The sequence below is a fragment of the Pristis pectinata genome, chromosome 22 (assembly GCF_009764475.1).
Source record: "Pristis pectinata isolate sPriPec2 chromosome 22, sPriPec2.1.pri, whole genome shotgun sequence".
In the NCBI taxonomy this organism is placed as follows: Eukaryota; Metazoa; Chordata; class Chondrichthyes; order Rhinopristiformes; family Pristidae; genus Pristis; species Pristis pectinata.
In genome coordinates, this window is record NC_067426.1 from 16456430 (window position 1) to 16484073 (window position 27644).

At 38.8% G+C, this 27644-nt stretch overlaps 1 protein-coding gene across 1 annotated transcript in view; it reads left to right on the forward strand.

Annotated features, from left to right (window-relative positions):
- The window catches only part of LOC127581688 (mannosyl-oligosaccharide 1,2-alpha-mannosidase IA-like), an 82637-nt gene that overhangs the window by 42845 nt on the left and 12148 nt on the right, over positions 1-27644 (forward strand). The window contains 2 exon segments of the mRNA XM_052036313.1: positions 20484-20599; positions 26494-26713. Coding sequence (XP_051892273.1) covers positions 20484-20599; positions 26494-26713 — 336 coding nt within the window.

Genomic DNA, 27644 nt, shown 5'->3' on the forward strand with positions numbered 1-27644 from the left:
TTTGAATTTCCTTTGAAAAGCCTAAGTGATTTTGTTTCCACTGCCCATTACAGGCAGTGAGTTCCAGATCACACCCACTCTCTGCGTAAAAAAGAAAAATTGCTCATGTCCTCCCATGAAATGTTATCATCACTTTGGATCTGTCTCTCTTAGTCCTCAAACTGCTGCCAATGTGAAACAGTTTATACTCTTAACTTAATTCATGTTCTCTCAACCTTCTTTTGAGGCAAAGAGAACAACCAAGCTTCTCCAGTCTTTACATTCCTGGAAACCTATCTCATAAATCACTTTTGTAAATCTTCTCCTGGACTTCCACATCTTTCCTAAAGTGTGCTGACAAGAATTGGATGCAGTTAATCCAGTTATGATGTTAAATCAGTATTTTGTTTAAGTTCAGTATAACCTTCTCAGCTGTATTCTATGTTTACTATTTATGATGCCCAGGGACCCCATATGCTTTTCTAGCAGCTTTCTTAACATGTCCTGCCTAATTTCGAGGATATACAAGTATATACATACTCAGATCCCTCTGATTCTGCACGTCCATTAGAATTATGCCATGAGCTCATATTGCCTTTCTCTACTCTTCTTGATTTACTTTAAACTTGGTGTGTTAGATTTGATCTGGCATTTGTCATCATCCATTCATAAAACCAATTGTTTACCATGACTTACTATTTCCTGTCCTTGAGTCAATATTAATTTTTTCCATGCATGCCATGATCCCTTTATTTCATAGGTTTAAATGTGCTGAAAATGGCAGCTTTCACACTCGAACTTTGTTAAATGTTGTCTTAAGTAACCAATAGATGACATTCACTGCATTTGCTTCATTAACCTTCTGTATTGGACCTGATGATCCTAGAGTTTTGGAAAGATGTGGCTTTAGTATTTAGTTCTGGTTATCATCTCACAAAGTTTTGTAGACCTGGAATTGTACATGTGAATCTGGAAGGTAGCAAATGTGACCCGACTGTTTAGGAAAGGAGGGAGAGTGATAATGAAGAAACTACCTACCTGTAAATGTCAGGGAAAATGCTGAAAATCTATAATGAAGGATGTAATGATAGGATACCTTGAAAAGAACAATAGAATTGAACAGAATCAACATGGGTTTATAAAGAGAACATCATGTTTGACTAATCCATTGGCGTTTCTTGGAGTATGTGACAAGTGCAATAGTTAATGGGAACCCATGGATGGAGTATATCTGGATTTCTGGAAAGGCTTTCGCTATATCCACACACAAGAAGTTAGCTAAAAGGATCTGCTCCTTTTTTTTTGTGTTCTTATGTTTTGGCACCTCTCATATCACTGCCAGGTGCTGAATGATCAAATGATCTTAGCATGGGGTTCAGAAAGTTGTTTTGTGCTGCAGTCAATGAAAAGATCACACACAAATATAGATTTCATTATTCTGATTATTGGAAACTGAAACTGTTGCTGTCAATCTACTAAAGTCTCAGCTAATCCCTGCACAATCTACCTATTAGTTTATTGTAAAGTAATTAACAAAAGTCAAAGTTTATACCCACATGCCATCAATTAGTGCAGGCAGTGGAGAGAACATGAGGTGTGTGACCTGCACCATTATTAGAGGCATGAATGATGATGAGACCATCTCAGCAGCCCTTAGGTGAATCGTGTACAGAAATATAGATCTATTTCTCAATGGACATAATTTCAACAGGAAATGATTATTATATGATCTACTGTCAGTCATAATGTTTGTGATTTGCACATGAAAAAACATGCACACATGGATCCAGTTTCTAGGCTTATTTTGTCCATGTTTCTATTTTAGATGCCCATTATTAATGTATCACCCTAGTTTAACTACATATTATCCTTTTGTTTTCTTTTTTTTAAAACCTCACCTTCCCATTTTTTGAAATATTATTTAATCAATTACTTTTTTTAGTCTAGTTGATTTTGTTTAGTTACTGATTTTTTGTATGCATTTTTTTCTGTCAGTTGTAATTTAACCTGATCGCTTCCCAGGTTCATACAATTGTTATTTCTTTAATCTTTTCCTATTTATTTATGTATACTTTTACTATCAAGCAACACTCTCTTCATCAAGTACCCATGTAACTTGGCAATTTTTGTACTCGGATGAAAATAAACTTTATGCAACCACTCTGTTCATTTTGTGAAAACAACTTATTTACATACTTCTTTAAGCCACACTCAGATTCCCCATATTGAATCAGCCTCTGCTGAAAGTTGTTACCATTGAAACATTAAAGTTAACTTGAATTTTAAAGGCAAAAGCTAAGTGATATTTTAGAATGAGATCACACTCTCACTAATTCTTGCACTATCAAATTTGCACCAGCATGCTTGTTGAAGCTGCATTCTGTGAGAACACGCTGGCACCTGTGAATTGGCTGAATAAGTAATGATAGAACTGGAACACTACAGCACAGTCAGACTCTTTGGCCCACAATGTTGTCCCAATATTTTATCCTGCTCTAAGATCTAATCTAACCCTTCCCTCCCACATAGCCCCTATTTTTCTATCATTCACGTGTCTATCTAAGAGTCTCTTAAATGTCCCCAATGTATCTGCCCCCACAATCTCTGCCAGCAGTGCATTCCACGCACCCACCACTCTCTATGTAAAAGACTTACCCCTGACATCCCCCTTATATCTTCCTCCAATCACCTTAAAATTATGTCCACATGTGTTAGCCATTGTCGCACTGGGAAAAAGTCGCTGACTGTCCACTTGATCTATGCCTCTTATCATCTTGTACACCTCTATCAAGTCATCTCTCATCCTCCGTCTCTCCAAAGAGAAAAGCCCTACCTCGCTCAACCTATCCCTCATAAGACATGCTCTCCAATCCAGGCAACATCCTGGTAAATCTCCTCTGCACCCTCTCTAAAGCTTCCACGTCCTTTCCATAATGAGGCGACCAGAACTGAAACACAATACTCCAAGTGTGGTCTGGCCAGAGTTCTATAGAGTTGCAACATCACCTTGCAGCTCTTGAACTCAATACCCACGACTAATGAAGGCCAACACTCCATACGCCTTCTTAACAAACCCTATCGACCTGCGTGGCAACCTTGAGGGATCTATGGACATGGACCCCAAGATCCCTCTGTTCCTCCACACTGCTAAGAATCCTGCCATTAACCTTGTATTCTGCCTTCGAATTTGATCTCCCGAAGTGTATCACTTACACTTATCCAGGTTGACCTCCATCTGCCACTTCTCAGCCCAGCTCTGCGTTCTATCAATGTCCTGTTGTAATCTACAGCAACCTTCTACACAATCCACAACACCACCACCCTTTGTATCATCAGCAAACTTACTAACCCACCCTTCCACATCCTCATCCAAGTCATTTATAAAAATCACAAAGAGCAGGGGTCCCAGAACAGATCCCTGAGGAACACCATTGGTCCCGACCTCCAGGCAGAATATGCTCCATCTACCACCAACCTCTGTCTTCTATTTGATTTTTATTTTTCATAAGTGAATTCTGTTGATTCACAAGCCTGTATAGCACATTTCACACATACACATATTGAAGGTACAACACAAAAACAATTTAGCTCAATTTATCCAATTTGATGTTAATCTAGCTTAAAGCTTTACAGCGCCAGCGACCCGGGTTCAATTCCAGCTGTTGTCTGTAAGGAGTTGGTACGTTCTCCTCGTGTCCTACGTGGGTTTTCCTCCGGGTGCTCTGGTTGCCTCGCACATTCCAAAGACATTACAGGTTAGGAAGTGTGGGCATGCTATGTTGGCGCCGGAAGCATGGCGACACTTGCGGGCTGCCCCCAGAACCACTACGCAAAAGATGTATTTCACTGTGTGTTTCGATGTACGTGTGACTAATAAAGATCTTATCTTAACAAATAGTAAATTAATGCATTTAATCATCCCATATTCTTTTATCCCCTTTTGATTTACCTATTCATTGTAATCTTAAACACAATTTCAAACCATTCTCTATAATGTCAATGAGCTAGCTAAACAACTACAACTACAATTGTATGTGAAAGTACACCACCCTATTCTGCTTAATTGTTGACTACCATTAGGTTTATTTAGACCATTTCATTTTCTCAGCTAGCCAATGTGCTCATCTTACTCTTACTGTTTATATATGCAGAGCAGTTCCTAATTTGTCTACTCTAGTGGTTTTATTAATTGCCTTCTATGTGAAAGTCCCTGCTGTCATTTTGTTTCAATGAAACATAGTCTGTATCAATGAGAGGACTTAGAGTCAAAGAGCAAGTTTTATAGGGGAACTCATAGGGGAGTGTTAAACTTATTCTTGTAGACTCAGAATTTCTCCTTTGGATCCCAAAAGGAAACCTGAGCTTTGGTTGTTACAAAAGACATAAGGGAAAAGGAACAGGCTTGGCCCTTCAAACCTCCTCTGGTATTCAGTAAGTTATCTTGTAGCTCAGCACCGTTTTCCAGCTCCTGTTTCCCCTATCCTTTGATTCTGCTAACATTTAAAACTCTATTAATCTCAGTTTTAAATGAAATTAATTGACTGAGCCCCAAAAACACCTTGGTGTAGAAAATTCAGAAAATTGAAACGAGGATTTGCTCTTCATTTTCAATCTTAAATGGCCTGACCCTGATTTTTGAGACAATAACTCTTATTTCCTAGACTCTTTGGTCAGGAGAAGAAACATCATCCTATGTGCTCCCTGTTAAGCCTGTTCTAAGAATTGTATACATTTCAATGAGGTTGCCTGTCATTTCTTCTGAACTCTAAAGATTAGAGGGCCTAGCCTCTTTAGTATTTCCTCTTATGACAACCTTCCATCGAGGAATTTTGCTGCACTTTATCTTGTATAGCATGTGTATCTCTTTTTTAGGCCAGAGACCAAGCTTGTACATAATATTCTAGGTATGGTCTCACCAAGGTCCTGTGTAATTGTAGAAAGACTCTTGTACATGCATCCTCCAGCAAAATGGTAATTATTTGGCTGGTAAACTGCCTGCTGCATCTGTCTATTAGCTTTCAGTAACTTGTGTATTAGGACACCTACATCCCTTTGAAGATCAGCACTTCACCATTTTAATAAGTACTAACACAACCCAAGTGGATTTTTGCATGGCTTCCATCTGCCATGTTATTGCCGACTCATTGAACTTGTCTATATGCTTGAAACCTCTTTGCACCCTCATTCTACTCACTTTTCCCACTAAATTTTGTGCAGTTGTTCATTTAGTCCCGTAGCCAAATCATCAATACAGATTGTGAATAGTCTGGGGGTCCAAGCAATGATCTTTGTGGTATCCTATTAGTTACAACTTGCCTACTGGAGAAGTATCCCATTTATTCATGTTCTTTGTTTTTTATTTGATAACCAACTCAATCCACATGAGTATATTCCCCACAAATCCAAATGGTCTAACCTTGTCCAGCCTCCTTCTTTGTGGGATCTTATCAAGTCTTCTGAAAATCCAAATGATTTTGAAAAGTGAAGGTTTCCAAATGAAACCTGGTTTCTTGCAACCGGCATAAAAGGACTGGAGGACGTTGAAAAAATGGATTCTAAGTTAAATATTGAGATTAAGTATCTACTTATCTAATATTTAGATTCTTAGTGTGGTTCTTGTTAATCTGAGTCTATTAGTTTGCTTTGAGAAGTCGAATAGAAAAGTAAATGGGTAGGTTGGTTCTAATTAAAGGCAGTTGTATAAATAAAGACCTTATATTTAAAGAGCTTGTTGAATTTCTGTTGTTTGCACTGGAAGGGAGCGATTGACATGCTGATCCCATGGAGTTCAGTACTAAGTCACGCTGTTTTTGGTATACACTAATGATTTTGGACCTTGGGTATAAGGGACACAAAATTTTGAAAAACTCATCACAGTTTCACCACTTGATAATGTGAAATTTGCAATTCTAATATCAACACTGAGAAAAAAGGAGTATATCTCAAGAGATCACAAGATCACAAGACGAAGGAGCAGAAGTAGGCCATTTGGCCCATTGAGTCTGCTCCACCACCTACACCATGAGCTAAACTATTCCCATTTAGCCCCCAATTCCTGGCCTTTTCCCCATATCCCTTGATACCTTGACTAATTAGATACCTATCAATCTCCATCTTAAATACCCCTAATGATCAGGCCTCCACACGCTGTATGTAGCAATGAATTCCACAAATCCATGACCCTCTGGCTAAATAAATTCTTCTCATTTTCTGTTCTAAATGGGTACCTTCTAATTCTAAGACTGCCGTCTAGTCCTGGACTCATCCACCAAGGCAAACAACTTAGCCACGTCTACTTGTGTCCAGTCCTTTCAACATTCGAAATGTTTCTATGAGGTCCCCTCTCATTCTTTTTATACTCCAATGAGTACAGTCCAAGAGCCAACAATCGCTCATCACATGTAAGCCCTTTTCATTCCGGGAATCATCCTCGTAAGTCTTCTCTGAACCCCCTCCAACATCAGGACATCCTTCCTAAGATAAGGGGCCCAAAAACTGCACACAGTATTCCAAATGAGGGTCTCACCAGTGCCCCCATAGCGCCTCACCAAACATCCTTACTTTTATATGTTATACCTCTCGAAGTGAATGCCAACATAGGCATTCGCTTTTCTTACCGCCAATCCAACCTGGTGGTTAACCTTTAGGGTATCCTGCACAAGAACCCACAAGTCCCTTTGCACTTCTGTATTTTGAATTTTCTCCCCATCTAGATAATAATCTGCCCTTTTATTTCTACTTCCAAAGTGTACAACTGCACATTTCTCAACATTGAGTCTCACCTGCCATTTCTTTGCCCATTGCTCCTAAACTACTCTAAATCTCTCTGCAACCTTCCTGTTTCTTCAATACTCCCTACTTCTCCACCTTACTCTGGTGTCATCTGCCAAATTTAGCCACAACAACCATTCACTCCATAATCTAAATCATTGATATTACAGTGTAAAAAGAAGCGGCCCCAACACTGACCCTTGCGGAACACCACTGGTAACGGCAGCCAACCAGAACAGGATCCCTTTATTCCCACCCTTTGCTTTCTGCCTGTCAGCCAATGCTCCACCCATTCTAATATCCTTCCTGTAATTCCATGGGCTGTCATCTTATTAAGCAGCCTCTTGTGCGGCACCTGTTGAAGGCCTTTTGAAAATCCAAATACACAACATCCACAGCCTCTCCCTTATCCATCCTCTTGAGATCTCCTCAAAAAACTCCAATAGGTTGGTCAGGGCAGGATCTTCCACTGATGAAAACCATGTTGGCTTGGACTTATCTTGTCATGCACCCTCTAGGTATTCCATAACCTCATCCTTGAGGATCGACTCCAATAACTTTCCAACCACGATGTCAGACTAATAGGTCTGTAATTTCCCTTATGCTGCCTCCCACCGTTCTTAGACGTCGGAAACTACATTTGCAACCTTCCCAGTCCTCTGGAACCATGACATAGTCTATTGATGCCTGGAAAATTGTCACCCAATGCCTCCACAATCTCCTAAAGCCACCTCCTTCAGAACCCGAGGGTGAACTTCATCCAGTCCGGGAGACTTATCTGTACTTAGTCCATGTAGCTTTCCCGAGCACCTTCTCTCTAGTAATCTTGACTGAACTCAGTTCTATCCCCTGACTATCAGGTATATTGCTGATGTCTTCCACAGTGAAGCCTGATGCAGAATACTCATTTAGCTCCTCTGCCATCTCTTGGTTATTCATTATAATCTCTCCTGCACCGTTTTCAATTGGTCCTATATCAAACCCATGACTCTACTTTTACTCTTCATGCATTTAAAAAAACTCTTGGTATCTTTTTGAATGTTATCTGCCAACTTCCTTTCATAATTCATCTTTTCTTTCCTAATGAACTTCTTAGTTTCTTTCTGTAAGTTTTTAAAAGTTTCCCCAATCTTCTGTTTTCCCACTAACTTTTGCTTCCTTGTATGCCCTCCCCCTTTGCTATTATTTTAGCCTTAACCTCTCCCGTTAGCCACATTTGTGCCATTTTTCCATTCATAATCTTCTTTTTTCTTGGAATATATCTGTCCCACACTCTCTTTATTTCTTATAGAAATTTCATCCATTTCTGCTCTGCCGTCCCTCTATCTAACATAGATAAGCTAGAATAATGAGTGGGCTTATGAAAGATAAGTTTCCAAGTAGAAAAATGTCAAGTGATAAATTTTTTGACTAAGGAAAAGCAAGGCAACACAGACTTCTATGAAGAATAATAAAGAGAAAATACAAGCTGAATGAGATCATAATAAAGGAAGTGCAAGAAGAGAAAGACTTGAAAATATTTGCAGATCTCTGAAGGTGACGGAGAACATTAACGTTGAAGTTAATAAAAGCCCATTGGATCCTGTGCTTTATAAATGGACACGTACCATATAAAAGCCCTATAATATACTAATGTTCAAATGCACCTGTAGCAGTGCCCTATCTTGTCCACCACACTGAAGGAAGAATGTTAAGGCTTTGGAGAGAGTAACAAGACGAGATCATTTTGAATAGTTCCAGGGATGAGAGATTACCCAGAGAAATCAAGAATTATTATCCTCAGAAGAGCGGAGGGTAAAAAGAGATTTGATAGAATTGTTTAAAATCAAAGAGCTGGATGGAGTCAAGAAAATAAACTATTTCCTGTAATAAAAATAGAAAATGCTTGGAACACTTAGCAGGTCAGGCAGCATCAGAGTTAACATTTCAGATCCAAGACTTCATCAGAGCTGGGAAAGAGAGAAAACAAGTTCATTTTCAGTCGCAGAGAAGGTGGGGGTGGGAAGCTCAGAGTGTTATAATCCAGTCTACTTTTGGTTTTCTCCAATTTCAGATATCCAATATCTTGTTGTTTTCTTTTGATTTTTCAAACTATTTTGTATGGCTGAAGTAAGTAGAAAGAGGGCCCGGATTTAAGATGATGGATAAAAAAGAAACAGATATGACTTGTGGAGTATTGGTTAATAACGATTCAGATATGGATCTGATGGCAGCCTTCAAAAGGGAATTGTATAAATACTTGTGGGAGAAAAAAGCTGCAGAAAAATTGGGACAAGCAGCACGGTGGGTATGACTAACTGGATTGCATCTGAGTTAGCCAGCACAGGCTAAATGGACTGAGTGGGCCTCCCATATTGTACTATTCCATGATTCTTTGCAACAGTTAAAATAAATAATTAAACTTCTAAGATTTGTTAAAATTTCCAATAATAATTAAAAATATAGTAATGAGGCATGACTTCATTTTCAGTTATCAAAGTATTGATTGGTAGTATTTAAGATTTACCATTAGCCAGGTACTCAAAGAGAAATTGGACAAGCTGATGTCAAGATAAGGGCCCATGGTGCTAGAGGCAAGGCACTAGCATGGATAGAAGATTGACTGACTGGCAGAAGTCAGAGAGTGAGGATAAAGGTGTCCTTTTCAGGATGGCTGCTGGTGACTTGTGGAGTTTGGCAGGGGTCATTGTTGGGACATCAAGTTTTCACTTTATACATTAATGATCTAGATGAAGGAACTGAAGCATTGTGGCCCAAGTTTGCAGATAATACCAGGATAGGTGGAGGGACAGGTAGTGTCGTGGATGGCAGGAAGTGTGCAGAAGAACTTGGTAAGGTGGGAGAGTGGGCAAAGAAGTGGAGCAGATGGAACACAGAGTAGGAAATTGTGGGGTTATGCACTTTGGTAGGAAGAATGAAGGTGTAAACTATTTTCTAAAGGGGGAGAGAATTCAGAAATCGGAGGTGCAGAGGGACTTGGAAGTTCTAGTTCAGGATTCCCTTAAGGTTAACTTGCAGGTTGAGTTGGTAGCAAAGAAGACAAATGCAATGCTAGCATTCACTTCACGAGGACTGGAACATAAAAGCAAGGATGTACTACTGAGGATTTATAAGGTGTTGGTCAGACTGCATTTGGAATATTGGAGCAACTTTGGGCCCCGTATCTAAGGATGGATGTGCCGGCCCTGGAGATAGTTCAGAGTACGTTCACAAGAACGATCTCAGGAATGAACAGCTTAACCTGTGAGGAGCGTTTGATGTCTCTAGGCCTGTACTCGATGGAGTTAAGGATGAGGGGGGATCTCATTGAAACTTCCTGGATACTGAAAGACCTGGATAGAGTGGATGTGAAGAAAATGTTTTCATTAGTAGGAGAGTCGAGGATCCGAGGACACAGCCTCAGAATAAAAGGACATCACTTTAAAACTGAGATGAGGAGGAATTTCTTCAGCCAGAGGGTGGTGAATCTGTGGAATTCATTGCCACAGAGGACTGTGGAGGCCAAGTCATTGGGTGTATTTAAGGCATAGATTGATAGGTTCTTGATTGGTCAGGGGTTTAAGGGTTATAGGAGAAGGCAGGAGAATGGGGTTGAAAAAAATCAGCCATGATTAAATGGCAGAGCAGACTCAATGGGCCGAATGGCCTAATTCTGCTCCTATATCTTATGGTTTATGGTCTAATTCATTGATAACATATCTGTTTTGGAACTTCTCGCAGTTCAATGGCAAGGCTTGTGATCAGATACATTTATAGAGCTGTATAAAAGTCCATTTAATCAGTGACTCGAGAACCAGTCTTCCTAACTGTACATGACTGTGGATAGTTCCTTCTGCCATCTATTTCTACTTCATCATTTGGAAAAGCTTCATCTAATCCTCCCACTTCTCTCAATTGCATGCTATCTGGATTGTGAAATTATGCAATTAAAATATTTGGAAGCAGCCAGCTTAGATTTCAAGAGACATCATGCTTGACCAACCACATGGAATTCTTTGAGGAGGTAACCAATATAGTGGAATGGGATTAAGAAATAAAGACTTGCCTTTATTCAACACTTTTCAAAATCTCAGGATGCCATAGTGCAATTTACAGCCTTGTAAGTATTTCTGAAGTATAGTTTCTGTTGTTATATAGGAAACATATCTTTTAATTTGTTCACAGTATGCTCTCAAAACAGCCATGTAATGACAGCAATGCCCAAATAATTTATTTTTAGAGATTGTGGGCTTTGGCTAAGACGTTTGGGAGAACTCTTTATTTCAAATACTACCGTGCAACTAATTTACATTTAGAAGGTAGATGAGGCCTCAGGAGGAAAGCTTAAAACAAGCTCTACCAGGGTGATTACTAGAAAAATATAAGGACTGTGGATGAATTGGATTAAAAATTAGTTCAAAATGAGAAAATATAATCATAAGCAATCCCCTTTGTCTTTTCCATAATTTTTCAATATTTCCTTTTTCAACTAACTGACGCCCTTTTAAAAGATAATATTGGATCTGCTTTCATCATCCTTTCAAACAATGTCTTCGAGATCATCATAACTTACTTGATAAAATAACTATAATTGCCTTAAATCTGATTACTAATCTGCAGGTCAGTGGAGAATATTTCTTTTTTATTTATCAAAATCCTTCATGATTTTGAATACGATTAACCCTTAACCTTATGTGATGCAAGGAGAATATTCCGGCAACTCTGGATTCTCCATATATCTTTAGTTATGTTTACGAAAAGCTTTAGTTTTACTCTTACCCTGAATTGCGCTGAATCAAGCTTGTTGTGGGGATCAGTTCTGAAGGTAACAATGGTATTCAGTCACTCACAGTTAAGAGTCAGATGTACATAGACCCCCTGAAAGTCTAGTACGTGCTGAAGCATCTATCATGTGTCTCTCTCTCTTTCACTTACTGGACTCCATGTGGAGTCCAGCGGTGGAATGGGAATCTGCTCCTCTGATCATATGCCAACCAGACCTGGAATTTGAATGGGATTTCAAATAGAAAAAACATAAGTAAGATAGGTTGAGTTATTTATTATTCAAGCACTTTAAATTATTTCTAATTGTTCTAATATGTTTTAATTAATTTTATATTTTCAGAAATTACATAGAAATCTCCCAGCTTTGACAGGAGGCAAAGCTCCACACTTGCCTTGTCTCTGTCAATGTCTGTCAGTGTATTTCAGCGACGGGGCTTCAAGGATGCTGCATTTGAGGTCACTTTGCTACAAAGGCCTCATGACATTTTATGGATGCCTCCTGGGTTCAGAGGGCAGCTCACTTGGTGCTCTGCATTCAAACAGCAAGTGCAGTGGCAGACTGAAAGCAGTTCAATTCAGCATATTATTTTTCACTCATAAATAGTGTGTCTCATTTCCTATTTCAATATTCTTTAATAACGTCTGTTTTCTACTTAGTTCTCTTGATTCTGTATCAAAGGTGGTTTATCAGAGTAGATGGATAGTGGGTTTACTCTGATTTTTGCCTATCTTAGTTCCCATCTTGACAAGTCTCCTATGTCACATTTTCTCAGATCTCTTCCATGTCCATATATACACTTAATGCACCACTTCGATCAAATAAGACTTGTTACTTCATCAACGAACTCAATAAAGTTAGTTAGATACAACTTGTCTTTTGCAAATCCATGTTCCCTTTTTGATTAAGTCATCCTTTTCATAGGTTTCTTGTAACCTTCCACCACAAGTGCTAGTAAGTTTAATGATGATACAAAGGTTGGTGGTGTTGTGGATAGTGTAGAAGGTTGCTGTAGTTTACAACAGGATATTGATAAAATGCAGACCTGGGCTGAGAAGTGGCAGATGGAGTTCAACCCAGAAAAGTGTGAAGTGATACACTTTGGGAGATTTAATTTGAAGGCAGAATACAAGGTGAGGAACAGAGGGATCTTGGGGGTCCACATCCATAGATCCCTCAAGGTTGCCGCGCAGGTCGATAGGGTTGTTAAGAAGGCGTATGTTGTGTTGGCCCTTATTAGTCGGGGTATTGAGTTCAAGATCCGCGAGGTAATGTTGCAACTCTATAGAACTCTGGTTAGATCATACTTGGAGTATTGTGTTCAGTTCTGGTTGCCTCATTATAGGAAGAATGTGGAAGCTTTAGAGAGGGTGCAGAGGAGATTTACCAGGATGTTGCCTGGATTGGAGAGCATGTCTTATGAGGATAGGTTGAGCGAGGTAGGGCTTTTCTCTTTGGAGAGAAGGAGGATGAGAGGTGACTTGATAGAGGTGTACAAGATGATAAGAGGCATAGATCGAGTGGACAGTCAGAGACTTTTTCCCAGGGCGACAATGGCTAACACAAGGGGGCATAATTTTAAGGTGATTGGAGGAAGATATAATGGGGATGTCGGGGTAAGTTTTTTTACACAGAGTGTGGGTGCGTGGAATGCACTGCCGGCAGAGGTTGTGGGGGCAGATACATTGGTGACATTTAAGAGATTCTTAGATAGCACATGAATGATAGAGAAATGGAGGGCTATGTGCGAGGAAGGGTTAGATAGATCTTAGAGCAGGTTAAAGTCGGCACAACATTGTGGGCTGAAGGGCCTGTGCTGTGCTGTAATGTTCTATGTTTTAGATGGCCTACGGCCTATGGTTTATTTGGTTTTACTCATCTTAAATGGATTGTAATACTAATCTCACTGTATAATCTTTATCCTATAATCCCATAATAAATTCCCATTCTCTTTTAGTATAATCTCAATATCATCGGCTCCCTTTATGAAGCCCAGTTGGAAAATACTCCATTTAACCATGGCCCTGTGCTTACATGAAAATTTCCTTTGGGTTTTGCAATAGGTCCACCCTTTTTCCTGTCTAACCTTTGAGACTTTACATGTTTATAAAATGATTCTGTATTCAGTGTTAATGTTTATAATTTTTTTTTGTTGCTCCTCTTTCCCTCCTTTTTTTATTCCATCCCGTGCTGATTGTTACTTCTGACACTTGTCAAAAGACTTCTATGTTTATTTTAACTTTTATTTCCAATGCATCAAAGCCAACAAATTACTGTGCCTTTAGCTGGATACAACTGCCATACTACTGGTTTCCATTTACCATCAGCAGCAGAATGGCATGCAAGCCTGACATAAGCTTCCTCCACATTAATGAACCAGAAACTAAAATTGCAGACACACTTCGAAAGGTATAATGCACTTCTGGGTGTGGCACTTGCTGTGCAGTCTGGCCATCCTAGAGAAGCACTGGGATGTATTTTTAACCCCTCCTGTTGGTGCATGGGATTGGCTGAAATGCAGCAATTTTAGCAAATCTCAGATCTGCCCCAAACCTGCTATTTCCAGGATTACCAAAGGTAGAACAATGAACAATCTGCTGGAGGAACTCAGCACGTCAAGCAGCATCTGTTGGGGGGGGGGGGGGGGGGGCGGCGGGAAGGAACTGTCGACATTTCGGGTTGAAATCCTGCATCAGGACTGAGAGTGGAGATGGGGAGTTAGCCATATAAAAGAGGAGAGGAGGAATGTGGACTGAGGAGGGGTGAAGGACAATAGGGAGATCGAGCCAGGTAGGCAAGGGGCGTGGTAGAGTTGGGAGACAGAGGTACGTGGATGATGGATGGAGGCAAAGAAAAAAAAAGCAGAGGCAGATGGAGTGAGCTGAGGGGAGGGTGAAGGTGGAGACAGCTGCTAAAGAGTGATAAGCATGAACACAAAGGCTACAAATGCTGGAACCCACAATTCTGGGCCTCGCTTTTCCTACCATGTTGTTACCAAAGGTGGGATGGTGTGAGTAGCCAGGTTGCCAGCATATATGTTGTCCGTTGAAGTATTATAATGCATGTAGAAGATACACAATTAGCCTGTTTTGTAGGTGTAGCCTGGCTGATTGGGTGTTAGAGCTGCTGTGAAATTGAGAAGCTGCAGGGGAAAATAAATGTCTGTATATACTGTAGGTGGGCCAGGAGTGCTATCCTTCCCTCACCAATTTTCAAGCTTTAAGCTTCCTCTGCCACTGGACACATCAACCTCGCTCGATCCAAAACCTATTGGAACACAGCATGACTAAGGGGAAACACGAATAACGTGTTGAAAGAAAGAGGGGAAGAAGAGAAAGTGCCTATGAGCAGTCAGACATATTTGCACTGATTACTCAGGGAACATTAACCTACATTATCATCAGCCAGTAACAATGTATGAGATACCTGCACTTCCATAAAGAAGCCTTCCATTGAAACCTGCTACTTGCTCAGAGTAATCTCGGAGCAGGGCAAGACCTCACTCCCACGTGACAATAGCTCCTTCTGGATTGGAGTTGGAGATACTTGCAATATCTTACAGTTGGTTCTCCACTATAGTGTAATGGAGGCACAGAGGCTTTCTATTCAAGGAGAGTAAACAGCATTTCATTCCAATGCCAGAGATTGGCAGGCAGAGAGTCTGCAGTCATGCATTCACTCAGGTATCATTAGCTTTACATCATTACTATACTCACCCCAGATGTCACCTTTGTCCTGAACCAGAACAAGAAAGAATCCCAGTTTTTCGACGTCATAAAGTGTGTCCTACATTGATGATGGTATTCTCATTGCTATCACAATGCCTTTGTTCTGCAACATGCTCCTATGCCAACTGTTTGGACTACCACAGCAAGCCATTGAGTGGCAAGTGCTTCTTCTGAAGCAGTGCTTCAGGACTGAGGATGAGTTGAACGCAGCTGCTATGTGATGACAGCCTCCAGTAGATAAACAGTACACATCTGTGTGGCATAATGCATACAAAAAAATCCATGTTGCCACTAGCATGAGTGACAGATCATTAGCATGCTGAAACAGTGCTCCTTGGACCACTCTGAAAATGTCTACATTACTCAGCAAAGTTTGTGGTAGTATAATTCATGCTACACAACCACATTATCATGAGGGTGTAGTCTGTGTCACTAGTTGAATGATGCAATATTGAGGGGCAGAAGATGGATAAGACAAAATGAGATGACCTTGATCAGCCTTTTTACCTGGATGGCTGTCAGCAACCCATCTAGGTGTAAGGGTAACTTCAACCCAATTTGCCATTCAGGAACAATCATTGTGTAATTCACTGTCACTGACAGGCTCATCATTTGCTTAACCACAATGCAAAAGAAAAAGCCATGACAAAATAAATATTCCAACCAAACTTAAAAATGAAGTCATGGTATCTGATAAATAGTTGGTGCTTGTCTGCATCTCTGAATGTTTTAGTGCTCTCACGCAATGCATGCTTAGTTACTCCAGCATGTCTGATGAAAGGTTGCTGTCTTCCAGTGAAAGGCTGCAGGTGGGCTTGGAAGTGTTCAGATCCAGGAGGTATGAACGTACATTGCAGCATTCTAGCATGAGTGACAGCAATCTGGCCTGGCTGGCTGACAGCCAGAGGCACTTGGAATGAGGCAGAGGTGGAAGAAAGAATGCTGTTTCTGTCCCTTTTAGACCCACTCTGTTCACTTTTATCCAAATTACAATTCTGCTCAACACCCATGACTTTTTACTTACTGCTTCTAAGTCTGCCATTCTGTGAAACCTCTGCCAACTCATTAGTTGATAAAATCAAAATCTGTTTAAATGGTAGGCAGCAATATGAAAGAAAAGATATATTTGACAAATCTGTTCAGAGTTTTTGAGCTTGCAATTATCGGGACAGATGAGGGGGAATAATGGAAATGCCATATTTGAATTTTTTAAAAGAACTTAAAAAATAGGATTAGAACTTGGAACTTGGTCATTCAGCCCTCAAACCTGCTCTATTATTCAATAAGATAACAGCTGATACTCTATGTCAGTGCTAACTTCCTGTACTATCTCCTGATTCCATTAATGCCCAACCTCTGTTTTGAATGACTCAATGACAGAGTCCCCAAGTCATCCAAGGTAGAGAATTCCATAGATTCAACAAAGCCAGCGTAAAGAAATTTCTCCTCATCTCAATAATATGAAGCTTACCAAATTTATGACTCTAGGTTCTAGACTCCTCAGCCAGGAGAAGCATCAATTCTATTCAAGCCCTGCAAGTATTTGTAAGTTTCAATGAGATCTCCTTCATTCAAAACTCTCGTGAGTACAGGCCTTGTCTATTTAATGCCTCCCTATACCTCAAAACCCACCATTCCTGGAACCAGTCTGGTAATCTTTGTTGCACTCTCCTCTATCACATCCTTTTTTAGAAAAGGAGTTGAACTACACGACTTCCAAGTGTGGTATTACTAAGTAAAGATCATCTTTACTTCCTGTACTAAAATCATCTCATGATAAAGGCCAACATACCATTTGCCCTCCTAATTCCTTGCTGCATCTGCATGTTGGCTTTCAGTGACGTGCATGTAAACTTTTAGGTCCCATTGGAAATCAACATTACCCAATCTCTCTCATTTAAGAAATACTCAGCATTTCTGTTTTGTGCACCAAAGTCAATAATTTTCACATTTTTTCCACATTATATGGCATGTGGCATGTTCTTTCCCATTCCCCTTAGCTTTTCCATATCCCTCTGCATCATCTTTAATTCTCCTACCAACACACAATCCCAACTCATTTTGTATCAATTGAAAAATTTGGAAATGGGATGTTTGGTCCCCTTAGCTAAATCATTGATATAGATTATGAATAGCTGAGGCTTAAAACACCAATCCCCAATGGCTCCCCACTTTCAACCTGAGAAAGATATGTTTATTCTTACTCTTTGCTTTCTGTCTGATAATAAGTCCTCAATCCATGTTAGTAGTATTGTCCATGTCAGTATAAATGCTTTCAAATAGCACTTTGTAACATAACATTTAAGATTATTGCACAAAGGTAGTGTCCATGATGTTGAGGTAATACATTTACATAGATTGAAGATCAGTTATCAAAAACAGAGAGCAGGAATAAACGGTTCAATTTTAGGTTGCTCTGCTGTAATTGACAGACACACAAAGATCAGTGCTTGGACTTAAACTATTTATAATCTGTGGCATAGATGTAATGTTTCTAAATTTGCTGAAAATGTGTAAGCTGTGGGAAGAACATGACTGGGCTGAAAAGGGATACAGGTGACCCCTGCGCTACAGCAGTACGAGTAACAGAGATTTGCCCTTACGAGATTCACAAATCACTGCAGAAAAATCTAGGATATGGAATAAAAATTAGTTCTTGCAAAATTTTTGTGAAAAAAAGTAAATAACTAAACCAAATTTTCCCCCAATTTGCATTTCTTGACGCATGTGCAGATGATGCGGCTACGCATTACAGAAAATCATGATATGGACAATTTTCTAAGAATGCAACACTCCTGTAGCAGCGTATATAGGTTAAGTAAAGGAGCCAGATCATTGCTAAGGTAATTTGGGGAAATGCAAAGTTATCCATTTCTGAGGAAAACACAATATATTTTAAAAGGTAAGGGGCCAGGAATCATTACTATTCAAAGGGCTTTGATGTCCTTGTGCTCATTCAAGCATTTTGGAAATCAAATGTTCTTTCAGCTTTTATTGTACAGGGGCTGACGTACAGGCAATGATGAAATTGCATCTGAAGATACTGAGTTCAGTTTGATCTTCTTACCCAAGGAAAAATATACTGGCATTAGAAGGAATTAATCTTGGTTTGCTCTCACTATTTCACAATAGCTTGATCATACTTTGATGTCTAAAACCTTACCCAAACCCCAGGTTTTATCACCACTTTAAGTCTCTTTCATTTAATACTGTCTTTAATTTTCTGTCATTAGATGACTTTTCCCGTAAGACATTATTGTTTAATTTCATTGAAAATTATGTTTCAGTTTAAATATTCATCATTTCCAAAGCACCATTGTCTCTATTAATCTAATTCCCAGATGCCTTAGTCTACTTGCCCCTCATATCTATGTAGTTGGTTTTGTTTAAAGTTAAGAGTCTAGATTTGGGAAACACCATGTTTGCCTTAAACTCAGTATGAAATTCTATTATTTAAGATCATACTTCCACAGTGGACATTTTAGTGTAAGATTGTTAATTAAGCTTGTTTCATTAAACAGTGAAGCAAGCATTACTAATACACTAGAAAGTTGATATTAAAATTTTAAAACTATTATGAATTTATGCATGGTTTAGAATTACTTGATCAGCAATATAGCAACCTCTTCTAATTTTCAAAAGTGCAACTTTTAGGAAATTGAATATCATAATTCTGTCCCCATCAGCCCTCATTGGTGAATTTAAAACATCCGAGGATTCTAATTTTAAAAAGAGCAGGAAAATTCTCTCTGATGTCCTTACCAATATTTATCCTCAACAAAATCATATTACATAGTTATTAGTGCATTGCTTTTTATAAGACTTTGCTATATGCAAGTTGACTGTCACAGTTCTCAACATGGAGATAATAACCATTTTTGAAAAGTATTTAATTGGCTCTGTGGTGCTTTCAGATCTGCTGAGGTTCTGAAAGGCACTATATAAATGCAAGTCTTTCTTTCTTTTAGACTAACCCCATAATGAAAATTATATACTCAAGGTTGGCTCAAGCTTGTTGGGACAAATCCAAGTATTTTGATGGACACCGTTGTAGTGTAGCGTGGCTTTCACTTGTAGCCAGGTCTTCTGCTTCACAGGGGCTCTGTAAAGCTGCATCATTTGAAACTTTGGAGTAGCAAGCAGTCAGGAAAATACAGGTGAGTGCTGTCATAAGGTGAAAGATGAGGTTGAAAGAGTTGCCATGGAGTTGTATCTCTTTCACTCTTAACTCTACTTAGTTTAAAAAATCTTTTTAGCTTTGCACCACATCTCTGAGGTAGTTTCTTGTCAACAGTAATTTCCTAAAAATATATCCCATGATTGACAACTAATTTGTTTCCTCATGGTGTCCGCAACGTAAACTATTCTTAAAATAATCTCCTGACTGACCTAGAATCATGCTTGTTATTATGGTCAAATATCCTCTGCTGTGTGGTATTGTACAGATTGTCTAAATATGCCGGAGTTGATTTGGTATCAAGATTTTGTTTGTCAGATGAACTTTCATCCAGTGTGAACATGTGGAAGCTGAACCTAGGCCTGCAGATGAAACTGGCAAGGGGTATCTTGTTGATGTGAAAAGGAGAGGTCCAAGGATTGATCCTTGGGAGACTCCAGATTGCATGGATGGGTGGGAAAAGCATTGCTGGAAATGCTTTGGCTACAGTTGGATAGGGAAGAGTGGAACCCAATGAGCTGGGTAATGGAGGTGAGCCTTTCAAGGAATATGACATTCACTTTGTCAAAAATGGAATAGCAATGATGATGAATGAGTATGGATGACTCCATGATCACAGACACATATCATTTATGGGGCTATTTTAGTGCTGTGGAAGGTGGGGAGGCCAAATGGAGGGATTCAAAATAGAAATTATTGAGCAGCTTTAACCATCAGAAAAGTATTCCTCTAAAACACTGATACCATGAGCTATGCATTTCTAATTTTTTTTCAAAAACAAAACATGGAGTTTAGTGACTAATGCTTGTGTTGAGATGCATTTTGCGGTCAAAAGAAATGGCAGTACATTCTTCTAGCAGGTTGTAAGGGACAACATTACAACATGATTTGCTTCTCAGAATTTACTGTTTTATTTTCGCTTTTGTGCTATAGTTAGGATATCAAGAACTAGTTACCTACTTCCTTGCATATTGTTAGTTTTTTTATCTTTGGTGCATAATAACAGAGTGAGGCAAAATCCAACACCTGATACCTAATTATGCTTTCTACTCTTTTTGTTTTCTAGATCATGTCTCCATTGGTGGGCTTGGGGACAGTTTCTATGAATATTTGATCAAAGCCTGGCTTATGTCTGACAAAACTGACGAAGAAGCAAAAACCATGTATTATGAGGCTTTACAGGTACAGAACTTCTCAAATCTTTGAAATATCTTGTGGAACTTAGCAAATTTTGTTTTAAATTCATGAAAGTTTGAAGCATCAGGAGGACATTTTGTTCATGAGGAGCCAATATATATTTATCCTGTCATTGATATTCCCCTTACAGAGGTGTTGCTCAGTATCAAAAATGACTACAAGTAGGGTTAAATGAAGAAGAACATAATAATTAAATTAATAATTGGTAATTAAATAATTCAGTGGTGCTGATAGAGTGTGTTGGACTTTTAGCTCTGATGCGAAATAGAGGGCATGGAAGGGTTCTACATTTCCATTGAAAGCACATTCAATCAGATGGGGAATCCAGGATGCTCCTCAAGTCCTGTACAACCACACGTTTAGAAAATATCATCAAATGAAAGAATTCAGAATACAGATTTTAGACCTTAAGCAGCAGCTGATATCACTATACTACATCAAAGAGGCTAATTGCAATGTGAATAACACAATTTACAAGGTGGTCACTCCACAGCAAAATTGGCAGAAAAGGTCTACTAAGCAGTCTGGAGAATGGTTGATCATGTAGGAGTCCCATTAGTGCTTCACACTATTTACTAGGCACTCACCTTCGATTACTGGAGAAGGCTTTGATTCCTCATGGGGATATAACCAATCCATTCTCATTCTATTGAAATTGGTATTCCTCCAATTAATTATTTTCACCTTGGATTGCTCCTTCTTCCTTTTCTATAACTGACCTAAATATTATGATGTTATAATCACCATCTCCTAAATGTCCCCTACTGAAACTTCGTGCATTTGACCCATCTCATTTCTCAGAAGGAGACCCAGCAATGCCATTTTCATAATTTGATGAGTAAAAACACTGCTCTAGAAAATTATCCTCAACATATTTTTAGAAATTCTTCACCCTCTCCACTATTAACACTATTACTATCCCAGTTTACATTTCGATATTTAAAGTCTTCCATTATAATTATCCAATAGTTTTTACTCTTCTCTGTAATTTCCCTGCATATTTGCTCCTGTGTATCACTCCCAGTCATTGATGACCTATAGAACACTCCCAGAGTGTAATGTTCTCTCTACTATTTCTTAGGTCTAATCAAACAGATTCTACGTTTAATCCCACTTTGACATCCTCTCTGTCCAGCACTGTACTATTCCCTTTACTCATTACTTCTACCCTTCCTCCTTTCTTTCCTTCCCTATCTTTCCTTCCCTATCTGTCCTGAACAGTTTGTATCCAAAAATATTTAATGCCTCAGTCCTGCCCTTTATTGTTATCACCACCACATCATATTATCATGCAGCAGTGTGTGCCTGCAGGTCACTGACCTTATTTATCACACTTTGTGTATTCACATACATGCATAGTGAACCAAATTTTATTGTTATTTCATTTCCATTTTCACTGACACTACTCTGGTGTGAACTGCCTCTTCTGTTTCTTCTTTTGTATTTGTTATATTATCATTTCTCCTTACTCTGACTCTACTTGCTTGTGCACTCTTATGCTTTTACATTGCTGCTTCCTGAAATACTCTAGTTATTATTAACCCTGTCATTGTTTTTAATTAGTAAAGCTTTTTTTAACATTCTTATCTTTTTAAATCTACAACTTACTTCAATGTTAATAGTTTTTCAATTTCTAAATGCAACTAAATGTCAAGGTCATTAAAAAAAACATTAAAATCATTGATACATTTTGCAACAGTCAAAACTCCATCCCCAGCTTTACCTGCTGTCAGAGGTGTTGAGTGCAGTGCCTGTTCACTTCACTACTCAAGGCCCACTACCATCCAGATCATGCTTTTGGACTCGGTTTCATGGAGGGTAGTGAAAAAGACTCTCTGAATCCAGCCCAGGTACAGGACTGGGCAGACCATGGACTATAATTCTAGGGCACCACAATCTGGCCAAACAAGAAAGTAATGATAAGGGATCAGTCATCCTGACGTGACTTGAATAGTACTAGAGTAAATGTTACAGCAAGTGCAGAAGTTTATTCTGTACTTAGCACGTCAAAGAGTCATAGTGATGAGCAGCAGACAAATGGGTCCTTTGATCCAGCATGTCTCTGCCAACCATTTTTCCCTATCTGTATCATCCCATTTGCATGCATTTGGTCCATATTCTTCTATGGCTTGCCTATTCAAATGCTTTTCTAAATACCTTTTATGTTCCAGGTATCTCCACTGTGAAAAACATTCCCCTCAGATCCCCTTTAAAAATCCCCTCTCATCTTAAACCTATGCCCTCTTGTTTTTGACACCACTACCATGGGAAAAAGATTCTGATTATCTACTCTGTCAATGCCTTTTGTAATTTTATATACTGCTATCAAGACACCCCTCTGCCTCCTTCACATCAGAGAAATCAAACCCAGCCTATCCAATCTCTCTTTACAACTAAAGTCCTCCAATCTAAGCAACATCCTGGTGAAAGGTCTCTGCACCCTCTCCATCATGATCTCATCGTTTCTTCAGGGTGATGACCAGAACTGCACACAATAACCAAAGTGCAACCTAACCAGTGTTTTGTAAAGGTAAAATGTGACTTCACAACTATTATTTCTATGTTCAAACTATGAAAGTAAGCATGCCATATTCCTCCTCCATCATCCTACTTGTGTTGCCACTTTCAGGGAACTATGGACTTGTACTCCAAGGTCTCTCTGTTTATGAACATTCCTTAACACCCTACCGTTTACTGCTAATGCCTTACCCTTATTTGACTTCCCAGAGTGCATCACCTCACACTTGTCAGGATTAAATTCCATCTCCCAATGCCCTGTCCAACTTTCTATCAGATCTGTATCCTGCTGCAGCCTTGGATAACTTTCTTTGCTATAGACAATGCCACCAATTTTCATGCCATCCACAATCTTACTAATTATACCTCCTACATTCACATCCAAGTTGTTAATATATCACAAACAACAAGATCCCAGCACTGATCCCTGCAGTACACCACTGATCACAGACTTCTAACCAGAAAAGTATCCCTCCACCACTACCACGACCCTCTGTCTTCTATTATCAAGCCAATTTTGGATTTAATTGGCCATTTTGCCTTGGAGTCCACATGCCTTAACCTTCTGGATCAGCCTACCATGCAGGACCTTGTCTAAAGTCCAACGAGGGGGTGGATCGGGGCAGTGACCAGGAAAAGTGGAAAGGATGGCAGTGGAGATCATTTTCAAGAAACCAAAAGAAAGAGAAATGGACAAAGATAGATCAAGATTAAAGGTTTTACATTGGGATAAGGTCAGTTTTGCCAAATTGAAATATGATATAGCAAAACTGATTTGGAATCATCAACTGAGGGTAAATCAGAGTCAGAGCAGTGGAAGGCGTTCGAGGAAAAGGTAGTGAGGGTGCTGAAGATATATATTTTCCCAGTAAAATGAAATGGGGGAACTCCCAAATGTAGATTTCCATATTTGTTGGGGAACAAATAGGGTAGGAAAAAGCTGAAAAGAGAAGCATATGACAAATGCTGAGAACTTAATCCTATGGAAACCACAGAAGAGTAAAGAAGGTGCAGTGGTGAAAGTAGATGGCAAAGAAGATTTATGAAAAAATATCTACAGGTAAAATTAAAGAAAAATCCTTTGAATTATAAATATATAAAAGAGAAGAACAGAGAGGAAATTATGAGAGATCTGTGTGTAGAGGTGAGAGACGAGTATAATTATGTATAGATACTTTGTTTCTGTCTTTGCAGAAAAGGGGAATGGCATAGACATTGTCATTAAGGGGGTAGGGTATGAAGTAATGAAAACAATAAATATGAAGAGAGAACACAAAGTCAAGCCAAGTCGAGTTTATTGTCATGTGCACAAATACATTGAGGTACACTACAATGAAAAATTTGCTTCCAGCAGCATTACAGGCATGTAGGTACAGACAACAGAATATAAATTGTACATAAAAATTATACCATACTGTGAAAAAAAAGATGTTCAGCATCTTTAAAAGTAAGTTATTTGCCTGGCCTGGATAAAATTGTATCTCAGGCTCCTTAAAAAAATGTTTAGAAATAACACAAGCTCTATCATTTTCCAGTCCTGCTTGGTTTCAAGTGTGTTGCAGGAGAACTGGAAGATGACTAGTGTGGGAATGTTTTTAAAAATGTGAAAGGAACATTTGACTTGTTGCAGCCCCAATATTGATGAAAGGCAAATTGTTGAGAAATATTTGAGAAAGAGAGTAAATTAGCATTAGCATAGATTAATCAAGGACAGTCAACATGGATTTGTTAAGCAAAGCTTTATTTGATTGAATTTTTTAATCAAGTCTCAAGGAGGGTCAATGAGGGTGTATTTATATAATGAGGGTGTATTGTTGTAGTTTATATGGATTTTAGCAAACTATTAGACAAAATCCCATGTAGCAAATTGATTGGTAAAGTAAAAGCCCATGGGATTCAAAAGAAGATAACAATTAAAAATTGTCTGTGGGAGAAAGCAAAGGTTAATTGTCAACACGAGTTTTATTGACTGGAAGGCTATGTGCAATGGGGTACATTTCTGTCTCTGCCTTCTTAACCTGTTCTGATGAAGCCTAATGTAAGCTCAAGGGATAGCATCTTGTCTTTCAATTGGGCATATTACAGCCCTCAGAACTCAAATTTGAATTCAACAATTTCAGATGGTCAGTCATGACAACCAGCCAATTGTAATGAAAGGTCATCAACTTGTAACATTAACTAAGTTTTTCTTGCACCACAGGTGCTGCTGTCTTGCTGGGTATTTCAAGCATTCTCTTTTATTTCAGATTTCAACAATTGCCATATTTTGTATCACACAGTTCCAACATTGTGTTCTCCTCCTATTTACATTTTCTCTGGACGGATCACCTGCAAGTAACATGCCCTCATCACCCTTTCGCAGGCTCTTTGTGTCATTCATTCTCCCTTAGTCTCTATCCTATCTCAGCTATTCCACCCCTCCATTTCTCTAAAGTTTAAAATATGTTTATTTCCCAGTTCTGTTGAAATATTATCGATCTGAAGTGTTAATTATTTTTCTCTCTCCACAAATACTGCTTTGCCTGCTAAATATTTCCAGCATTTTCAGATATTATTAAATGATGGAACAAGCTTGAGAGGCTGTACAGCCTACTCCTGCTCTATTTCTTATGTTTTTATTGGATTTTTTACTTAGCCTCTTCCAGAAGTCTGGATTTTGAATATTTTTCTTCAATACTTTGTTCCCGAGATACATCTGCAATTATAAATTCCTTACTGATTTTTAGTTAGCTTTGGATGGCATGGTAGAACAGCTAATAGAGCTGCTGCCTCATAGTTCCAGCACTCCAGATTTGATCCTGACCTCCATTTCTGTCTGCGTGGAGTTTGCATGTTCTCCCTGCAGCTCCATGGGTTTCCTCCAGTTTCCTCCCACATGCAAAAGGCTTGCAGGTTGGTAGGTTAATTGACCACTGTAAATTGCCCTAGTGTGTACGTGAGTGGTAGATGGGAATGTAGGAAGAACAAGAAGGGATTAGTGCAGGAATAGTCTAAGTGGGTGTTTGATGGTTATTGTGGACTCGGTGCAAAGGGCATGTTTCTGTGCATTTTATGACACTAATACAATTTTTTTACTCAGTAGCTTTTCAAATAATTTCAAGGACTTTATTGAGGTTTACTTCAAATGATACTGCTTTGGTGTTATGGTTCTTTCCTTCCAACAATTATAGTGAATGTTACATGTTTATTTTATGCTGCAACTTTCAGTTGCTCCAAAAAGTAGTTACTGCATTGCAATCATTTAGAATTTAAACTCAAAAGCTTGATTTAAAATCATTGCAATCATTTAATGCCAGATTTACTAATTTGATTACTTTGTGGTTCTGCATTAACTATTGGCTGTTCTCTTTGTGTTTCTGCAGGCTATAGAGACAAATCTAGTGAGGAAATCTGCCAGTGGTTTGACTTATATTGCAGAGTGGAGAGGTGGAATACTGGACCATAAAATGGGGCATTTGGCATGTTTCTCGGGAGGGATGTTAGCCATGGGAGCTGATGATGCACCAGCAGATCAGTCTAAACACTATATGGAATTGGCAGCAGAAATCACTGTCACCTGCCATGAATCATATAAACGATCAGGTGAGATATTTATTCTTCAAAATCACATCGCTGAATAGGATTACTAAGATATTGATATTTAACAGCATATAATAACGGTCAGATAGTGAATAAAGGAACTTTTTTACAAATCAGTCATTATGTTTATAGAAAATTCCCCTGTGTGATTCTCACGATTGCATTCATTATATAACACATAGCCAATATAATGCAGTAGTAGATCATTATTAACTGTCCCACAACCAAACAACTGTAATCTGACCTGTAATCTGTGTGATTGCAAAATGATCAAGGCTGGGAACTGAATATTCAGGAATATTTGACATTTTGGAAGGGTAAGCAGAAAGAAAAAGGAGATGGGGTGGACTTGTTAATAAAGGATGAGATCACTGCAGTGGTGAGGAGTGATACTGACTCAGAAGCTCAAGATGTAGAATAGGTTTGGGTGTAGATACAAAATAGGAAAGGTTAGAAATAACTGGTAGGAGTAATACATTGACCCATTAACAGTGGTTACACTATGACAAAATATTGACTGAGAAATAATGTTTTTTACAGACAGGTACTGCAATAATTATGGGTGATTTTAATCATTAAGTAGATTGGACAAATCAAATTGGCAAGGGTAGCATTGAGGATGAGTTCATAGAGCATTTGAGATGGTTTTTTAGAATGATTTCTTAAAGCAATGGGTTCAGGAACCAACCAGGGAGCGGGCTATAGATTCAGTATTGTTGAATGAGACTGGATAATTAATGATATAATAAAGGATCCTCTAGGGATGATCAGAGTACAGTAGAATTTCAAATTTGAGTCTGAATTTAGCCTTTAAAATTTAAATAAAGGTAATTACAATGGTATGAGGACAGAGCTGGCAAAAGAGGACTGGAAAATCAGGTTGAATGGTAAGGATGGTTTTAGATTTAAAGGAAAGGGATACAATGCCATGAAA